Source organism: Castor canadensis, chromosome 13 (genome assembly GCF_047511655.1).
Source record: "Castor canadensis chromosome 13, mCasCan1.hap1v2, whole genome shotgun sequence".
In the NCBI taxonomy this organism is placed as follows: domain Eukaryota; kingdom Metazoa; phylum Chordata; class Mammalia; order Rodentia; family Castoridae; genus Castor; species Castor canadensis.
In genome coordinates, this window is record NC_133398.1 from 56,998,435 (window position 1) to 57,015,293 (window position 16,859).

General features: G+C 35.8%; 1 protein-coding gene across 3 annotated transcripts in view; it reads left to right on the forward strand.

Annotated features, from left to right (window-relative positions):
- The window catches only part of Zdhhc21 (zDHHC palmitoyltransferase 21), a 62,343-nt gene that overhangs the window by 21,702 nt on the left and 23,782 nt on the right, over positions 1–16,859 (forward strand). For all 3 annotated transcript variants that reach the window (XM_074051832.1, XM_074051834.1, XM_074051833.1), the window contains one exon: positions 2,173–2,311. In XM_074051832.1, the coding sequence (XP_073907933.1) occupies positions 2,173–2,311 (139 nt within the window). The remainder of the gene's footprint in view (positions 1–2,172; positions 2,312–16,859) is intronic.

Here is a 16,859-nt window from a genome sequence, read left to right on the forward strand (position 1 = left end):
GGCATGCAGTGTTAAAACAACGTGCCTTGAATTTGAACAGATTAGTTCTCAAGCAGTTTTCTAAACCTCAATGATAATTTTCAATCACAATAGCAATAGATTTTAAAAAGCTATATGAAATGTGTTTAGGTAAGTGGGAATCACAATGAAAAACTCAAAGCACTTTTAATAGTTTTTCTGACTGAAAATATAACACATCTTCATGGTGCAGTTGGGTATTGATGCTTCCTTGCAAAAGAATGGCATAGTTTAAAGATGTTTAAAAGAAATCAGCTAGAAAATATACTTGTAGAGACTAGTGATATTTGTTTATGTTTAAGAGATAAAGATTAGGTTGTTGGTGAGAAAATAAAGTGTTTAACCTAAATTCTGATATTGGGGTGATTTGTCTCTTTTCAGGCTTATTGCTTTCACATAGTATCAGTAAGGAGGGGAAATGGACATAGGAAAGATCAGAAGTTTGGAAAGGAGGGTAGACAGGGTCTAAATGGATGTAGGAATTTTCATGACCAAATTCCCTAACAGAGCACTGCTGAGATATTCAGAGAGTGAGGGAAATGTACAGCATACATTAGAAGCAAAGCTGTGTGAGGTGGTACACTGCTGAAATCTGAGGCAGAAGATCTAAGTTCAAGGCCAGCCTGGACTACATAAGCAAAACCTTATCTTTAAAAATCTCAAAGAAGCAAAGAGAAAGATGTTTTTAGAGTCCGTAGTATTTTAACTTCTTAGTGGCTTTTGATTTAGAAGTCAAATCTCAGATTGCCTCAAAGTTTTCTGTATTTTTAGCTCTGATCATTCTTTCAAAATAGTTTAACTGTTGTAAAAAGATACCATGTAGGTTGAACAGTTAGTCCTCAAAGTTCCCTGGTTAAGAGTACTGTTATCATAGTAATTGTTTCCCAATAGGGACAGGAAGGATGGGACATCTGTTAAGGAGCATTTTTTAAAAATAATTTAGGATATATCCATTGTACAGGGGTGATTCATAGGGAGAATTCCAAATAGGCTTATCTTAATACGTTGATCACTCCCACCATCTCTCCCCCTCAATCCCCTCTCTGCCCCACTTAAAGCAATTGCTAGAGGTTTCTTTGTTCTGTTTTGTATATGAAGTCCATCAACCATATAACGTCACCTTAATCTCCTTCATTCACCCTTCCCCCACCACTAGTACTCCCTTATAGGACTTAAGTCTGAGAAATATTTCCATAAGGTTTTCAGCTCAGTTTTATATTTAATTTAAAAAGATACACCTTAAACACAACAATTGAAATTCGGAATGGAACCTGTTATATAGATATATATATTTCACCAGTGGTAGTATAGTGCTATTTTTAAGGGAAAGTATTCATGTAAGATATTTTTGGTGGTTCGGGGTTTGAACCCAGGCCCTTGAGCTCTACCACTTGAGCCACACATCCCTGGTGTGCAAGATTCATTTTGAAGTAAAGTTTTCTACCAGAATTTTAGACTTGATTTTTCTGTTAGGATTTTAAGACACTTTGAAAATTTGGGTACAGTAAGTGAGTTCAGTTCATTAAAATACTGTTGTCTTCAGAATTTTGGGATTATAGCATTAATCTTTTTTTTCCCCCTTTGGCATCACTGTTGTTTTGCTGGAGTGTAAATAGTTTAGAATACTTTTTTGATTCTCAGCAACCAGGGGTAGATTCTTTTTTTTTCAAGTATGGACAGTTGTGTGTGCTTAGCAGTTATGTGAAGGCAGCAAGTGTAAACTATTTTGCTTGATGGCTTTCTAGTTGCTCTCCATGACTAGGATGCTGCCCTGTAGGAGCAAAGTCCCAGTGGCCTGCCCCCGTCGGCCGAGCTCCCCTAACTCTGTGTCCTCTGCTCCTGGCTTAAGTCTTTTGCTGCTCTTTCCAAATCATCGGCACAAGGACACCACCTCCCATCTGGTCTTTCTACCTCACTGGAGTGTTGGGAATCAAAGGAGGACAGTATATAAGAGGATTTGCTTTGTAAAGCAGGGTCTTATAAACTTAGGGTGGTATGTTTATATCTTTATGCAGGTTATTTTTCAGTTTGAGTGACTTTAGCATAGCTCCATGAAATTAAGGGTATATGAAGTGATATGCATTTATTTTTAGTCTTAGCGATCCTGAAATGAACATATTAAAATTTAAAATACTGTTTTCATTTTTCCCTCAGGATAAACAATTGTGTTGGTGAAGATAATCATTGGCTTTTTCTCCAGTTGTGCTTCTACACTGAGCTTCTCACTTCCTACGCACTGATGTTTGCTTTCTGCCACTATTATTATTTTCTTCCACTAAAAAAGCGTAATTTGGTAAGATATGTTTATCTCCACTAATGTTAGAGTAGCTATTAGCATATAATGATTAACATTGTGGTTCCTTTAAGTGCAAAGATTGAACATAAAAATAAACCCCAAATTGGAATTGAGACAGTAGACCTTAGTCTGACACTTCCCCTAGCCCATCCTTTTTTTTTTTACATTCCCAGAGTTCAAACTCAGGGCTTCATGCTGTTCGGCAGGCACTCTACTGGTTGAACGATGCCTCCAGCCCTAACATTCCCTAACATTCCCTTTACAATTATTTATTAGCACTGAGTGGCTTTCTTTAGTAAACAACACATAAGATTCTTCAGTGTATGTCTTTGTTAAAGTGCTAAATTTGTGTATTTTTAGGATTAAAAACATAGAAGTAGTTTAATTTTTTTTTTAAAGCTTTTCAAAGAAATATTAAGTTTTTTGAGAAGAAAACTCCTTCCCATCTTTTTTAGGACAAGGTCCATGTAGCCCAGGCTGGCCTTGAACTCAAGATCTTCCTGCCTTAGCCTCCTGAGTGCTAGGATTACAGGCATGTACCACTCTGCCTGGCCTTCTACCCTGACTTTTAACAACAGTAATGAGATGAATTTTCAGGATATTTTAGAATTATCTGTACAGTTACACCATTTGAGGCGGTGGTTTCCGCATTGTATGGAGGAAGTACAGTGGATGTCTGGACTTGCCTAAGCGATGGTGAAGGTGGTAATGATAGCAGCAACTGGAACTTTTCATTTTTTGACTGTTTGTGAACACTGCTGTGGACATCTCATTTCAGTTCTTTAATGTTCACAACACTCACATGAGAAAACAGAAACTAAAAGATACTGAAGGCACAAAGCAGGAAGTAATTATTCAACTGGTTTAACTGTAGAGCTGGAATTTGAACCTGATCTTGTGTGTTTTTTGATTGCTACAGTTCCATTTTAATTGGACTTGGATTGCGTTTTTAAAAAATACTGTGTGTGTGTGTGAGAGAGAGAGAGAGAGAAAGAGAGGGAGAGAGAGAATGCAAGTGTACAGGAAGGTAGGAAGGAAGAGGGGGAAGAAAGAATAAAAACCAGAGAGGGGAAATTTTTCTTTCCTATTTATATATAAATTTTTATTGTTTAAATCTTTGCATAAAAATTTTGTGGTGAGACATACAGTCGAATTTTGGAATAGGGAGTGAGAGAAAATCTTAAGTTCTATGTGTTTGCATCATTTTAGTATATATGATTATTTGTATGTGTTAGTGGTGACTTGTGATTCCATTTATTTAATATAGTTTGAGCAACTAAAATTAGATACTAATTGAAAGAAGTTCAAAACAAAGCATTTTAAATATAGGTGTTTGACATTTTCCCATCAAGAGTATAGAATATAGTGCCTGGTAGTATCGTAGTTCTAGAAATGTTTCATTTATTTATAGATTAATTTAGGCATATTTGATGTTCTAGTTGGAGTCCTTCAAGTAAAATATTTCTATTATGCCTAAGAAAGGAGGCATTTAAATAAAATTGGTCATATTTGGGTTGCAATACACATGTGCATGGAAGCAATGCTAGGAATCTTTCTGTATAGCTATCCTTATCTCAACTAGCAAAAACGCTATGTCTTTCTAAAAGATAAATAAATAAATAAAATTGATCAGTAGGATAAAGGTCATAATTTTCTAAAAAGTGGAGAAGAAAAGAAAATGTAGGTTTTAATGAAAAGCTAAAAAAGTGACAAGGTGTTGTGCAGTGCAGGGATCCGCAAACTGTGGGCTTTGTGTTGACCCTCCATTTAAGTGTTTTTGTTAATAAAGTTTAATTGGAAAACAACTATCTCATTTGCTTACATATTACCCATGGCTGCTCTTGTGCTATAACAGAGGTGAGTAGCTTTGACTGAGACTGTATGGCCAGCAACACCTGAAACATTGACTATTTGGCTCTTTGTATTAAATTTGCCAACCCCTAATAGTGGAAAGATCTTGGCTTTGTAAATAGACACAGCCTTGGATCAAAGTCTGACTTTTCTTATTAAAGGTATAGATTTCAATGGATTGTTCAGCTTCTCTGATATGTAATTTCTTCCTCTGAAAGATAATAATAATAATAAAATTAAGATATTAAAAATACCTAGTAGATAATAAACGTTCCCTTTACGGTACATTTGGTTCTAGTGAGAACTCTGAGAATGAGAGAACAATTTTTTCTTGGCCTATTTATTTTTATGAAAAGTTTACAGTCCATTTTACAGTGCTACTGGGAGACTGATGACAGACTAAAGAAATTCTAGTAAATAAGAATTAAATGGCAATAGTTATTGAAGGATTAAGACATTTAAAATTACAAACTGATTTCTTTCTTTAAATGAAAGATAAAAACTGGAGAAATTCATGCCAGTTAGAGGAAGAAATACTTTTTTTTAATGGAGAAACTAATTATAGTATTTTTTTTAATATACCTGACTAGATATGTATGGTTTTTTTACATGCATACTGAATCTTGGAAAAAAGACTAGCAGCATAGTAAAAGTTTATTAAGAGGCTAAAATAGTAAGAAGAAAATATATAAAAAGTGAATACAAGTTGAATTTTGAAAACTCAAACCAGATTTTTCTTAGAGCAATTCATTGTGAAAGCAATGTGGGTTTTTTTTTTTTTTATGGTCATAACGTAGTAATCAATAAATGAAAATCAAATAACTTGATCACACTGGCTGTAATAAAACTACTTGGGAATAAGCAGTAAATTATAAGTAATTCTAGGGGGTCTAGCAGAGATCCTTATGTCTAATAGTATGCTTTTATAATTTCCCACCATGTTAGAGATAATGAAATGGAAACTTTGGAAGAGTCTGTGTTGTGACATTTCCAAGATCATTTTGTATCCTTTTGAGGAATCAGTATTCTTTAAAATTATTTATGATAAATTTTGAGTGAATGAAGAAATTCTTATATGTTAATGAAGTTACGAATTTGGAAGGGAGAGCTTTACCACAATGTTGGCCAATATAAGAAAGATAATTTTATTAGACAAACTTGAATATATAAAATAGAATGTTTATTATCAGTGTTTCTAACTACTTAAACTTGAGGTAAAGCTAAATTCTAGGGAATTACAACTAAACTGGGAAAAAGTATTTTATAATTTATAAAATCCAAAATATTCCCCGGATCTGAAACAAAATGAATGTTCAGTAGTCACTCAGTATACATGGAAGTGAATTCTAGTCATGTCATTGATTTAGATGTTGAGGATTTGACACTATGTAACAGGCATATTCAAACTTAGAACTGTTATATCTTCTTGGTAGATCGACACTTGTATCATTATAAAGTACCTATCTATAGTAAAGATTCCTACCTGAAAGTGTTTTTTTTTTCTCCTTTTATGTTATCATTTTTGCATTTACTTACATATGTATACATTGTTTGTGCCACCTAGTTTACTTATATCAGCTTTCTTTTGGTTAGTGTTTTCTTGGTATGTCTTTTTCTATCTTTTTACTTTCAATATTTGCTCTTATGTCTTGTGTTCTTTGTAAATAGCAGATATTTTAGTTAAAAAAAACCCTATTCTAATAATCATTTTTAATTGAAATGTTGAATCCATTTTTATTTAGTGTGACTAGCATCAATTCTGTCCCCTTCCTATTTATTTTCTATTAGACCCTCTGTTCTTCATTTCCATTTCTTCCCTTTTCCTGCCTGTGTTGGGATTTTTAATTAAAATTTCAGTCTATCTCTTCTGATGACTTTTTTTCTCCTACATTTTAAAAAAAGAAATAGTTTTCCCAGAAAGGAAAAATATTTTCCATGAATTTTTTTTGGAGAAATGTATTGTAAGTTAGTCTGTGACCTTTGTCCCATATAATGAATGCCAGAGCCTCAGAATACCATGATCCGTTTTTGGTATTGTGGGGTATAAAATAGATACAGAACTAAATGACATGATAAGAAGATATACTTGTTGTTGCTTACACATTATATGTACAATACGCATGTTACACATGTTTTATATTCATTTTGACTTCTCTACATATTGGTGCTTTTCCTAGTCCTTCATGCTGTCATAAAATTCTAAGCTTCCCCTATGATTTTTTTTAACTTTAAGTCTGCTGAAATAAATTCTCCCAGTTTTTATACACCTACAATGTCTTTATTTCTTCTTAATTTTTGAAGGATTTATAGGTTGGCAATAAATTATAGCTTGATAGTTACTTTCAGTTTAGAAAAATGATATTTCATTGTCTTTTGAGCTCTGTCATAAAGTCAGTTGTTGGGCTTATTACTCCATTGAAATGATAGATTTTTTTCTGGCCACTTTTGTTATTCTTATATCTTTGTATTTTAGTAGTTATTCTGTGATCCTTTAATGTGCATCAGTGTTGTTCTCTTTGCATTTTTCCTGTCGGATACTTAGTTGAGTGTGTTGTCTAATAAAATTCTTAAGCTACAGGAATTTCTTGACCTATGTTGCTTCAATTAATGGGTTTTATTTGTTTGTTTTTGTTGGTGCTGGGGATCAAACTTAAGAGCCTCACACATGCTAGCCAAGCACTCTTCTACAGAGCTACATCCTCAGCCCTGTATCACTTTAAATACTACTTTTGCCAAACTTTTTTCTTACAGTTCTGGGATTCTAATTATATGTACATGAGGTCTCACTGCACTGCATATCTTCACCCTTTTCTACATTTTCCTTCCACATCCCACCATGTGGTTCAGTGTAGACATTTTCTACTGACCTAGCTTCTGATTTACTAACCATCTTTTCTGCTGTCTAATCTATTGAGTTCTTAATTATTATTACATATTTTACCTTTAGATTTTCCATTTGATATTTTTTCATAGATCACTTCTCTGATGAAATTCTCCATTTTGTCATCTTTTTATTGAACATTTTAATTAGTTGTTTTAATATTTATGTCTGATAACTTTGATTTTGAGATAGCCTTATAGGTTTGGGTCTGTTGCTTTTGGCTTTTCTTTTCCCTCTTAGTTCCCAAATGTTTGGTCCTGTGTTCTAACATGACAGATAGATTTTTATTGGATAGTGGGCATTTTGAATGACAAATTGTAGAAGATTTGGTTGATGTGTGACTTTAGATATGATTTACTCTTAATTGTTTTTTGTAGAGGATGAAAGAGAAGACTCATCTTGATCCAGGCAGGGGTTGATAACATGTTTTTCTAGTACTAAATAGAGAGCCTTGGTCTTTATGCAGCAATTCTTTGGAAGATGACATTTATTATATTTATTAATGCTTTGTAAGGATTTATGACTGCTGGGCTTGTTTTTGTGAAGGACTAGTTTCAGTTTGCTTTTACTCCTGTGGTGTATCCTTCTGGGGTCTCAGCTAAGAAACTGAGGTCTTTATTGTGGATTGTGCGCCCTAGTCACTTCCCTATCCTAAGGTAAAAGGCAGTGCAGAACACAGGGCTCACCTTACATTTCTGTTCTCCTTGGCATTTCTGCTCTTGCCTTTTAAGTTCTGGCTAGTTTGGCTACTTTCCAGTATCTTCCCATAGCTGTTTATTAATTAATTAGATTTTATCTGACTTTTCAGTGTTCTTATGCATGTTGGTCTCATCCAAAGATTCCCTCGTAGGTGTCAATGGCACCAGCACTTAGTGTGACAGTTTCTTCTCGGGTGATTCTAATCATTGCTGTCTAATTGCACACTCCCAGGAGACAATGCTCTTGGCCTAATCTATGTAAATAGTGTTTTCTGGAGTTGTGCAGAGCAAAACTTGTGTGGCCAGAAGATTTGAGAATGTTAGACACAGGACAGACTTTTAGAAGAAAGGTCCGAATGAACTGAATGAAAGATGAAAGAAGTCACTGCTGGGCAAGTAAGCACCAAAAGGCTTGCAGTAGTGATTGGAATAATCAGTTTAAAGGTTGAATCTGCTATAAAATGCTAAATATATAGGAAACATTTCTAAGGCTAAATAATGGAAAGTGTTCTTTCTATAGCAGTTCTCTTGAAGACACTTTTTTTTTAATAAAGAAATTGCCATTAATGTCAGTACAAAAGTCACCATTGTTACCACTAGCATTTTAAAAAAGTGTTTTATACTGGAATATTCTTCAAATAATCCTATACTATCAGTATGGTTTATTTATTTGTTTGTTTTTTGGTGAATAAGTCCTTCTTTGTGTTCCTTCCATTTTTCCTACAACACACAAAAATCTATATTCAGCTCACCGCCTTTATTCATGTGTTACCCTTTCTGTTACTTGGGATATGGAATAAAGATTCCCAGAAGCCCCCAAGTATCTTTGAAGGTCGTACTAATGATTACTGTGCATCCTTCATCTGGGAATGAGGCGAAACAGGACGGCTTTGGCCTGCATTCTCTTTATACCCTTTTAGGTAGATAGATGGCAGCATGGTATCTACTCTAGCCCATCTTTAAATTCCAAAGTTGAGTGCTTGCTTATCTTCTAGGGTGGAAAAGAAAGTTTTAATAACTCTTAGGTATTTGTTTCTAAGGTGAAAGTTTTTATTCATTAAACAAGAGAAAAATATGAATTGCCCTTTGAATGACTTAACTCTTTCCAGAAGAAAATGGTAAATTATGATTATATCATGGGAAAGAGTTGGAAGAAAGCAGGCTGTTCACAAAATCTGGGGAATGAATGATTTGGGAGTCTGATTTTCTACTTCTTCTTTGCTTTCTGTTTTTAGGAGAGGTCTCTCTGACTTTAATTACTTTAATTTCTTTGCAATTGCCTTTTTCTTTTTTTTTTTTTAAACCTAACTTAATTTTTTTTTTTTAAGATTTCTTCTTTCCTTCCTTGCATTGTTGGGGATTGAACCCAGGACCTCTGCATGCTAGGCAAAGAAGCCTACACCCCCAGCCCTTTAGATTTTTTTCTTAATCCTTACTTTAAAAGTAGTCATCTGTCATGGATGTTCAAGGATTTATGTTTTTATTTTGTGAAATTTTGAGAAAATACTTGAATATGTCCTTTGTTGAGGGAAGGAAGGAGTTAGAAGTGTAGGAGGTAAGGAATTTATAGCTCATCATGAATTGATTCCGAAATGTAGGATTTATTTTTAAGCTGTAAATATTGATTTACATTCTAAGTCTTATGCTAAGGAAGGCCTACAAACATAAAAAGAATTAGTATATGCTATATATTGAATTTATCCCCTCTGTCATTCCCCTTTACACCCCCACACCCCATTCCTGGAATAGTTTCAACATGTCTCATTTTTCCATTTTCATACATGAGAACATAATACTTCCACTACATTCACCCTCTTGCAATCTTTCCTTATAACCCCCTCCATACAGGGGTACCAACCCCTGTAATTGAAAAAGTCCAAAATTCTCAATCAATGAAGAAGTAAATAAATGGATATCTAGAAAAGTTGCTGAAACTTGAGTAATAATGCTTTTTTCTAAATAAATGAGGATAAATGAAACACTTTTGTTAGAAACAGAAAATCAGTAAAACCAGCTTTGAGATGTCGTCAGGTGAAGTTGTTAAATGTCTGGCAATTGGTTCGTTTAAGCCTCATTTGCATTTATCATTCTTAAAACCACTCTTGAAGCTAAGTCTTACTTTAAGTAGTTCTTGGGATGGAAATTATTATAAAGATTTAAAAACCTGTATAATGGGGAATAATTTGGGATTTTAATTGAATAAAATAGATGATATTGAAGAAAATGAACTTCTGTTTTTGACCAAGCTTCATATTGGACTATTTCATATGATTATTTTAAGTGTTCATAAGCAAATATTTAGTCATTTGGTATATTATTGTATATATCAGTACGTATATAATTATACATATAATTATATACCAACATGTATATAATTATTACATGTTGGTTGTTTAGTAAAACCAATTCAAGACAATTGCAACTTTCTGAGCTGAGGGCATAGCTCAAGTGATAGGCACTTGCCTAGCAAGGACAAGGCTCTCAGTTCAGTCCTCAGCACAGCCAAAAAAAATTTAGCTTTTTAATTAAGTGTGAAGGAAGGTATCATTATATTCAAAATATATACTTTTCTTTAATTATTATATGTTAGTCCATGAATACTTTATTATTCTTCATATATTTACATTTATAAATCACATATATTTTGTGATTTGTATTTTATATATTCAGGATTTTATATTGCTTGGATTAGAGGAAAATGTCTGCTCTGTAGAAGTATCTGAGGGAGGATAAGTAGTATGGTTTCCATTTTATAGGTTAGGTGATAGAGATTCAGAGAGATTCAATAATTTGTCTAATCACAGAATAACCACTTAGCAGAAGTGTGATTTGGGCTTATTCCTGACTGCCCCGAAGTCATGTTCTTGGTATAGCACAAAGCTGCAAATACTTTTCCTGAAGAAATTTTGAAAGCAATATTCTTACAGTATTTAAAAAATTTAAATGCAGATTAAAAAATGCTAAAAGTATCACAAAATGTGCTCTTCAAAGAATGCTTGTTGAACCTTTTGATTGGAAGATTCATTCTCTGATGTTTTCATTTTTTGTTGAGGTGTTTGTTTTAATATTTTTTTCTAATATAAAAACTGTCTGGTATGTCTTATGAAATGAAAGCATTACAGTAGGTAAAAATATTTTTAAAAATATATACCTGCTAGTAATCAGATACCGTATACTATGATTACTGTTTCTCTCCATAAAGAATAAAGTCCACTTAAAAAAAATTTTCAGCTCTTAATGTCAGAGGCTCTGAAGCTGATCACTTATGGTGTACCACTGTAGTTCTAAAGTTGCATGTTCTGAATCATTTGTAGATGAAGTAGATTCAGATCATTTTTAATTGGTTCTCTTATACTTATTTTTATGTGGAGGGCAAAAACTAGCATAGTTACTGCATTTAATGCCATGAGAGCAGGGGGTGACAGAAGGGGAAGAGAGGAGAGAGAATTTCAATAAAGGACAGGCTGCCAATATTCAGAAGAGGAAAATAAATAACGTTCAGTAGCCCAGCCAACTCTTGCGTTGGAAGATACATTATTATTTTTCCAATTGGCTGGCATCTAATGGCGTTGCTAGGGATTTGGTGTCAGCTAGGATGGAGCCACACAATGATTTGCCTGGGCTTTTGGTAACAAAGACTGGAAATAGCCAGCAGACTTGGTGCAGGTCGCTCTGAATATTTGTAAATCTCTTTATAGTTTGTTTTAATATTTTCATGTAATTAGTGTTAAAGTAGCCTGGGCACTTCTCTTATTTATTGCAATTAAATTATTTTATGCTTTAATAACCTTCATATTCTTAATATCAACAAGGTCATTGTGGTCACTGGAAAATGTATAAAATTACCAAAACAGTTAGTTAGCTTTTTGGATTTTTGACAAGAATCGTGTTGAATTGAGATCAGTTTGAGATGAGAGTCATTTATAATGCTAGTATGAAAGAAATTGGATTTTTTTGTTCATGTATCCTGAAATGCTAATAGAAATTTTGTCCCTTTGTTGTAACCTTTTTTTTTTTCCTGATTTTTGCTTGAAAGGAATAGCGTCAGATAAGCAGTTTATATTTGTAGGCAAAAGCAGTTCAAGACCACGCTTATTCTGACCATTGTCACTGCTAGTTGTCTGTCTGTTCCTATGCTTTGGTGACAGATGAGCATAGAAACCTTGCAATAAGTCTTGACCTAGTGTTGCAGTACCAGGTTGACTGAATGTATGTCCTTATAAAACATGCTTATATAATATATTATTTATAAATGCAATAGCATTTAGCGTGGAACTTTTAGCATTTCTTTCTTTTCTATATGACTATTTCAATCTCTCTGAGTTTGAATAGTTAAAATCTGGCAGCAGTTTTATTGTCACTCTTCTACTGGGCACTATAGCACTGTATTAAATGGTAAATTTAGCAAGAAAATATGTTATCTTATTTTCTTATTGAGTTGTTCCAGTTTTTTCTATAAAAATATGATCAGGCAGGCAAAATATTTTATGCTGAAATATTTCCCTTGGGTGCCAGTAAAATTTGTTCTGAAAGACAGCCGCATGCACATCTGTACCAAAATGTCATACTGAATTCTGGACATTCAGTGATAGTCATTAGAGAGGTATAAATAGTGATTTTTTTTCCATTTAGATATATAGGCATATATATTAATAAGACTGGAAAAGTGCATTTTACTTCAAGGTGTGTGCACGTGTGTATAGAAATGGTAGTTTCAGGATAAATCTGCAACTTCTCTGCCTGTATTTTGGAACCAATGAACTTGAGGCCCCACATATGCTGATGACCATACAAATATAATAGAATTAGAATTTTATTTCAAGATTAAAATAACATTTATTTTAATGTAAGAGTGATTGTCTCATGAGCTTATCCTAGCATGTGAAGTTCTGTATTTAGTATTTTGGATATTCACGTCTGTGCATAGTAGATGCCTTTGGTGTGATCTGAGTTATTTCTCTTCTTGGAAAGCAGAGAAAAACTAGATCCCTTCCTAGTGACACACAGGCTCTCAGAGGGAATGAGGAAGACATTGCCCCCCAAAGGACATTTGATGACAGTGGAGACATTTTTGGTGACACTGGTATCTAGTGGGTAGAGGCCAGGTGTGCTGCTAAATGTTCTGCAATGCCAGACAGCTACTCACTTGTTCAGCCCAAATGCTATCAGGTTGAGAAACCCATCAGGAGAGGAAAAGTCACAAGGAAAGGGTCACAAAGAAATTGCACACCATTAGTTTTCAGACTAATCTCATTAAGACATGGAAACTACTTATAGCCAATGACTTACAAGTAAAAATTGCTTCATAGTAAATTGATAGAAAAACTATCATTTCTTATGTAAAATTTTATTTGTAAACCATAACTTCCTTAAAAAATTGCGAAGAACATTCATTCAGTCATTCGACAAATATTTATTGAGTGCTTACTCTGTACACTTGTCCTTGTCCTAGGCTCTTAGGAAGCAACAATGAACAGAATTAAGTTCCTATACTTAAGGAGCTTACATTCTAAGTGGGGGAGAATAGGCAATAAGCAAAACATGACACAAGAAGTGTTGTCAGTATGACAGAGCAGGCTATGGGTGGAGAGTAATAACTGGCACTGTAGTCAGAGACGGCCTTCTTGTGGAGACAGTTGAGTGAGTCGCTGTGATCAGGAGCAGGAGCACTCCAGCAAGAGGAAGGAGCTGGCACAGGAGCTGGCGTGGGGCATGCTGGCAGTTTCAGGAACAGTGGAGTGAGTTAAGGAGAAAGTACAGGACGTGGACTGAGAGCAGTGAGGGCTGTGACTGGAGGGGACTGGAGGTGTTTTGTTGTTTAATTGGCTGGGACTTTGGGAGCGTTGGAGGGTTTTGTGTAGATTGACACAATCTCATTTACCTTTTAGAAAGAAAATTCTGATTACTATAAAGAGTAAACTGAGGGACAGGATGACAACAGGAAGACTTCTTACTAGGCTATTTATATATAGTCCATTGCTGGGTGTGGTAGCTCACACCTGAAACCCCAGCTACTCGGGAGGAGGCGATTGGGAAGATTGTGGTTCAAGACCAGGCTAGACAAAAAGTTAGTGACACTATATCTCAACAAATAAGTCAGGCACAGTGGCTTGTGTCTATAATCCCTGTTAGGTGGAAGGTATAGGTAGGAAGATGGTGGTCTGAGGCTGGCCCAGGCAAAATGTTAGTGAGACCCCATCTCAAATAACAGGCTGTACGTGGTGGTGCATTTTGTTTTCCCAGCAACAGAGGAGGCAAAGACAGTCTGAGACTAACCTGGGCAAAAGTGGGAGACCCTATCTGAAAAATAACTAAAGCAAAAATGACGAAGGGCATGACTCAAGTGATAGAGCATCTGCCTAGCAAGCTCAAGGCCCCAAGTTCAAACCCTTGTACCACCACTAACACACACACACACAAACACACTACAGTCAAAGCATGAGATGATGACAGTGGTGGTGATGGAAGTGTTAAGAAATGGTCCATTAAGGGCTGGCAGAGTGGCTGAAGTGGTAAAGTGCCTGCCTAGCAACATGAGGCCCTGAGTTCAAACGCCAGTATCTCCAAAGGAAAAAAAAAAAAAAAGAAATGGTCCATTAGCTGGATGTGTTTGTGCATGCCTGTAATACCAGTCTCTGGGAGGCAAGATAGAATTGTGAGTTCAAGGCCAGCCTGCCCTACTTTAGGAAGGCCATGTCTCAAAAAGATAAAAGAAGAAGGTGAGTTGAGTGGGAACAGCTGGCAGATCTTGTAGTGACTTGTGGTGGGCATGAGAAGAAGGTGGAGTCAAGGATGATGTCAGAGTGTCAGGGCTTGGACAATGGAAGCATGGAAATCTACTTACCAAGGCAAGGGAGGGAAGAGGAGGTTTTAGAAAAAGCTGAAGCTTTGGGTTTTACACGTTTTCTTTGAATACTGATTTGATCTCCAAGAAGAGAGTCAGATGTGGAATCTGGATTTCAGTCCGGTGGTGTGGGTGAGATAGTCAGCATAAAAATGGTATTTAAAGCCATGCCCCTCTGTGAGGGATTTCTTGGAGAGTGGGTGTGGAAGGAGAAGACTAGAGATCTGGGGACCAGCCCCGGCTGCTCTTAAAATGTAAAAGTTGGAAAGCAAGGAGTAAGAAGGGCGAGTAAGAAGAAACAGTCTTCACAGCAGGAGGGGAGTGGCGAGAGGGCTCAGAGTTGACAGCATGTTGGGAAATCCTTACAGGGCCGAGAGAGCCAGTGTGGACAGCGAAGCCACAGCTGGAGGAGGCATTGGGCCCATCCAGGGAGAATTCATTGGCGTTACAGCAACAGGGAGTTGGCGTGATGGATGGGAGGGTGGCCTCAGAGGGTGGCCTTCTTGAAACTGCAGTTTTATTATGGGCACAGTTACTGGAAATGATAAAGTAGAATTTGGATAGAGAGCAAGATAAATGAGTTCAAGGAACTCACAGACCATCACTGGAAGGGGTGTTTGCTAGATCATAACTAGCCCAATCTGACCGTTGGTTTATTTATTTTCACTTAGCTTGCTTTAAGCAAGATGTCCCCACTACTGCCTAGTCTCGTAAGGTCTTTGAAATTTTAGATGACCTCATTCCAGAAGATTACCGGGGGGAGTACAGGGACACTGTTTCCTGTTCTGCTGGTGCTGGTGAGGACACGTATGCTGTGCGTCTTGCCGAGGGGTTCTGTTTCTGAGTTTATTTCTGCTTTTCCATGTGTAACAGTCCTTGTATGTGATACTGTCTCTTTCTATGTCATCCAGCTTTCTTCTTCATTTTCACTCATTCATTTGGTAAATACTTACTGATACCTGCTGTGTGCTAGAGCACCTTCTAAGCTGTAGGTACTCATCACCGAGCAAGACAGACAAACATCTCCTTCTTTAAGACATACTACTCCTAGGAAACACAGAAGGGAAATAAATAACTAGATATCAGGTGAAGATAAGAACTATGGGAAAATAGGGCAAGGAGATGGCAAAGACTGAGATTTTATTTTGGTCAAAGAAAAATTCTGTGATAGGTGATATATAAACTAGACTTCAAGAAAGTGAGGGACAAAGCATGTGCTATCCGGAGAGTTTCTGGGAAGACTAAGCACAGGGCCTGGGCGAGTTACTGGGTGCATCTGAGAAACAGCGAGGAGGTCAGTGAGGTCCTTTTCTTCATCCCAGGTGACATGTTTATCTCTTCTTTCACATAGGTAACTAAATTTTTTTGCATGTTTTAAGGAAGGATTCTGTTTCTATTCTGAAATGAAGAAAGTAGTTTTATATTCTAAATTTCGCTCTTGTAACATTCTTTTTTACTGTAATTTCAATTTTATACCCTTTACATCATAAAACATAAGAGACCTACAGAGGAATGCACAAAAACTAAAATAGATCACTCCGTGAATTACCCCAGGAATTCTTTGGGTAACATTTGTAAGACTTACTCTTTTTGTTATGTTAGGGGTAGTTAATATTTGTTGCTCTATTGCTGGAAATATTTATAGTATTTCATTTAGTATAAAATACTTCATTCATTCTCTTGGTGGACATTTACCTCATTTCCAGTTTTGGCCGTTACAAAGAATACCATGCTAAGCAGCCCTGTTCCTATCTTTCATTGTCTGTGTGCATGTGTGTCACTTGGATGCATGGTTAAATGTGGCTAGTGTTCAAAATGTATGGATGTGTCTCTTGCACACTGATACTCTGTTTTCCTAAAGCAGTTGTACCCATTTAATTTACTACCATTAGAATTCTGTAAGTTGAGGTTGCTAACAGCCTATCACTAATACTTAACTCTCACTGACATTAGCTATTTGGCGTGTGTGACATACTTCATTATGTTTTGCCTTTCTCCCACAACTAATATATTGACTGGGGAGGTATAAATATTTTGCCCATTTGACTTTTTTTTTGGTAATTGTAGGGTGTTTTAGGATGATTTAGGATGTCTTTGAATGCCATTTGCGCCATGCCCTCGGGCTTTTTTGCTTTAGCTATTATTCAGGTAGGGTTCATGTTTTTGCCCTAGGATCCTCCTACCTATAGCCTCCGTGGGATCACAAGTGTGTATCACCATACATGCCTTGTAGATTGAGATGGAGGTCTTGCTAACTTTTTGCCTGGGCTG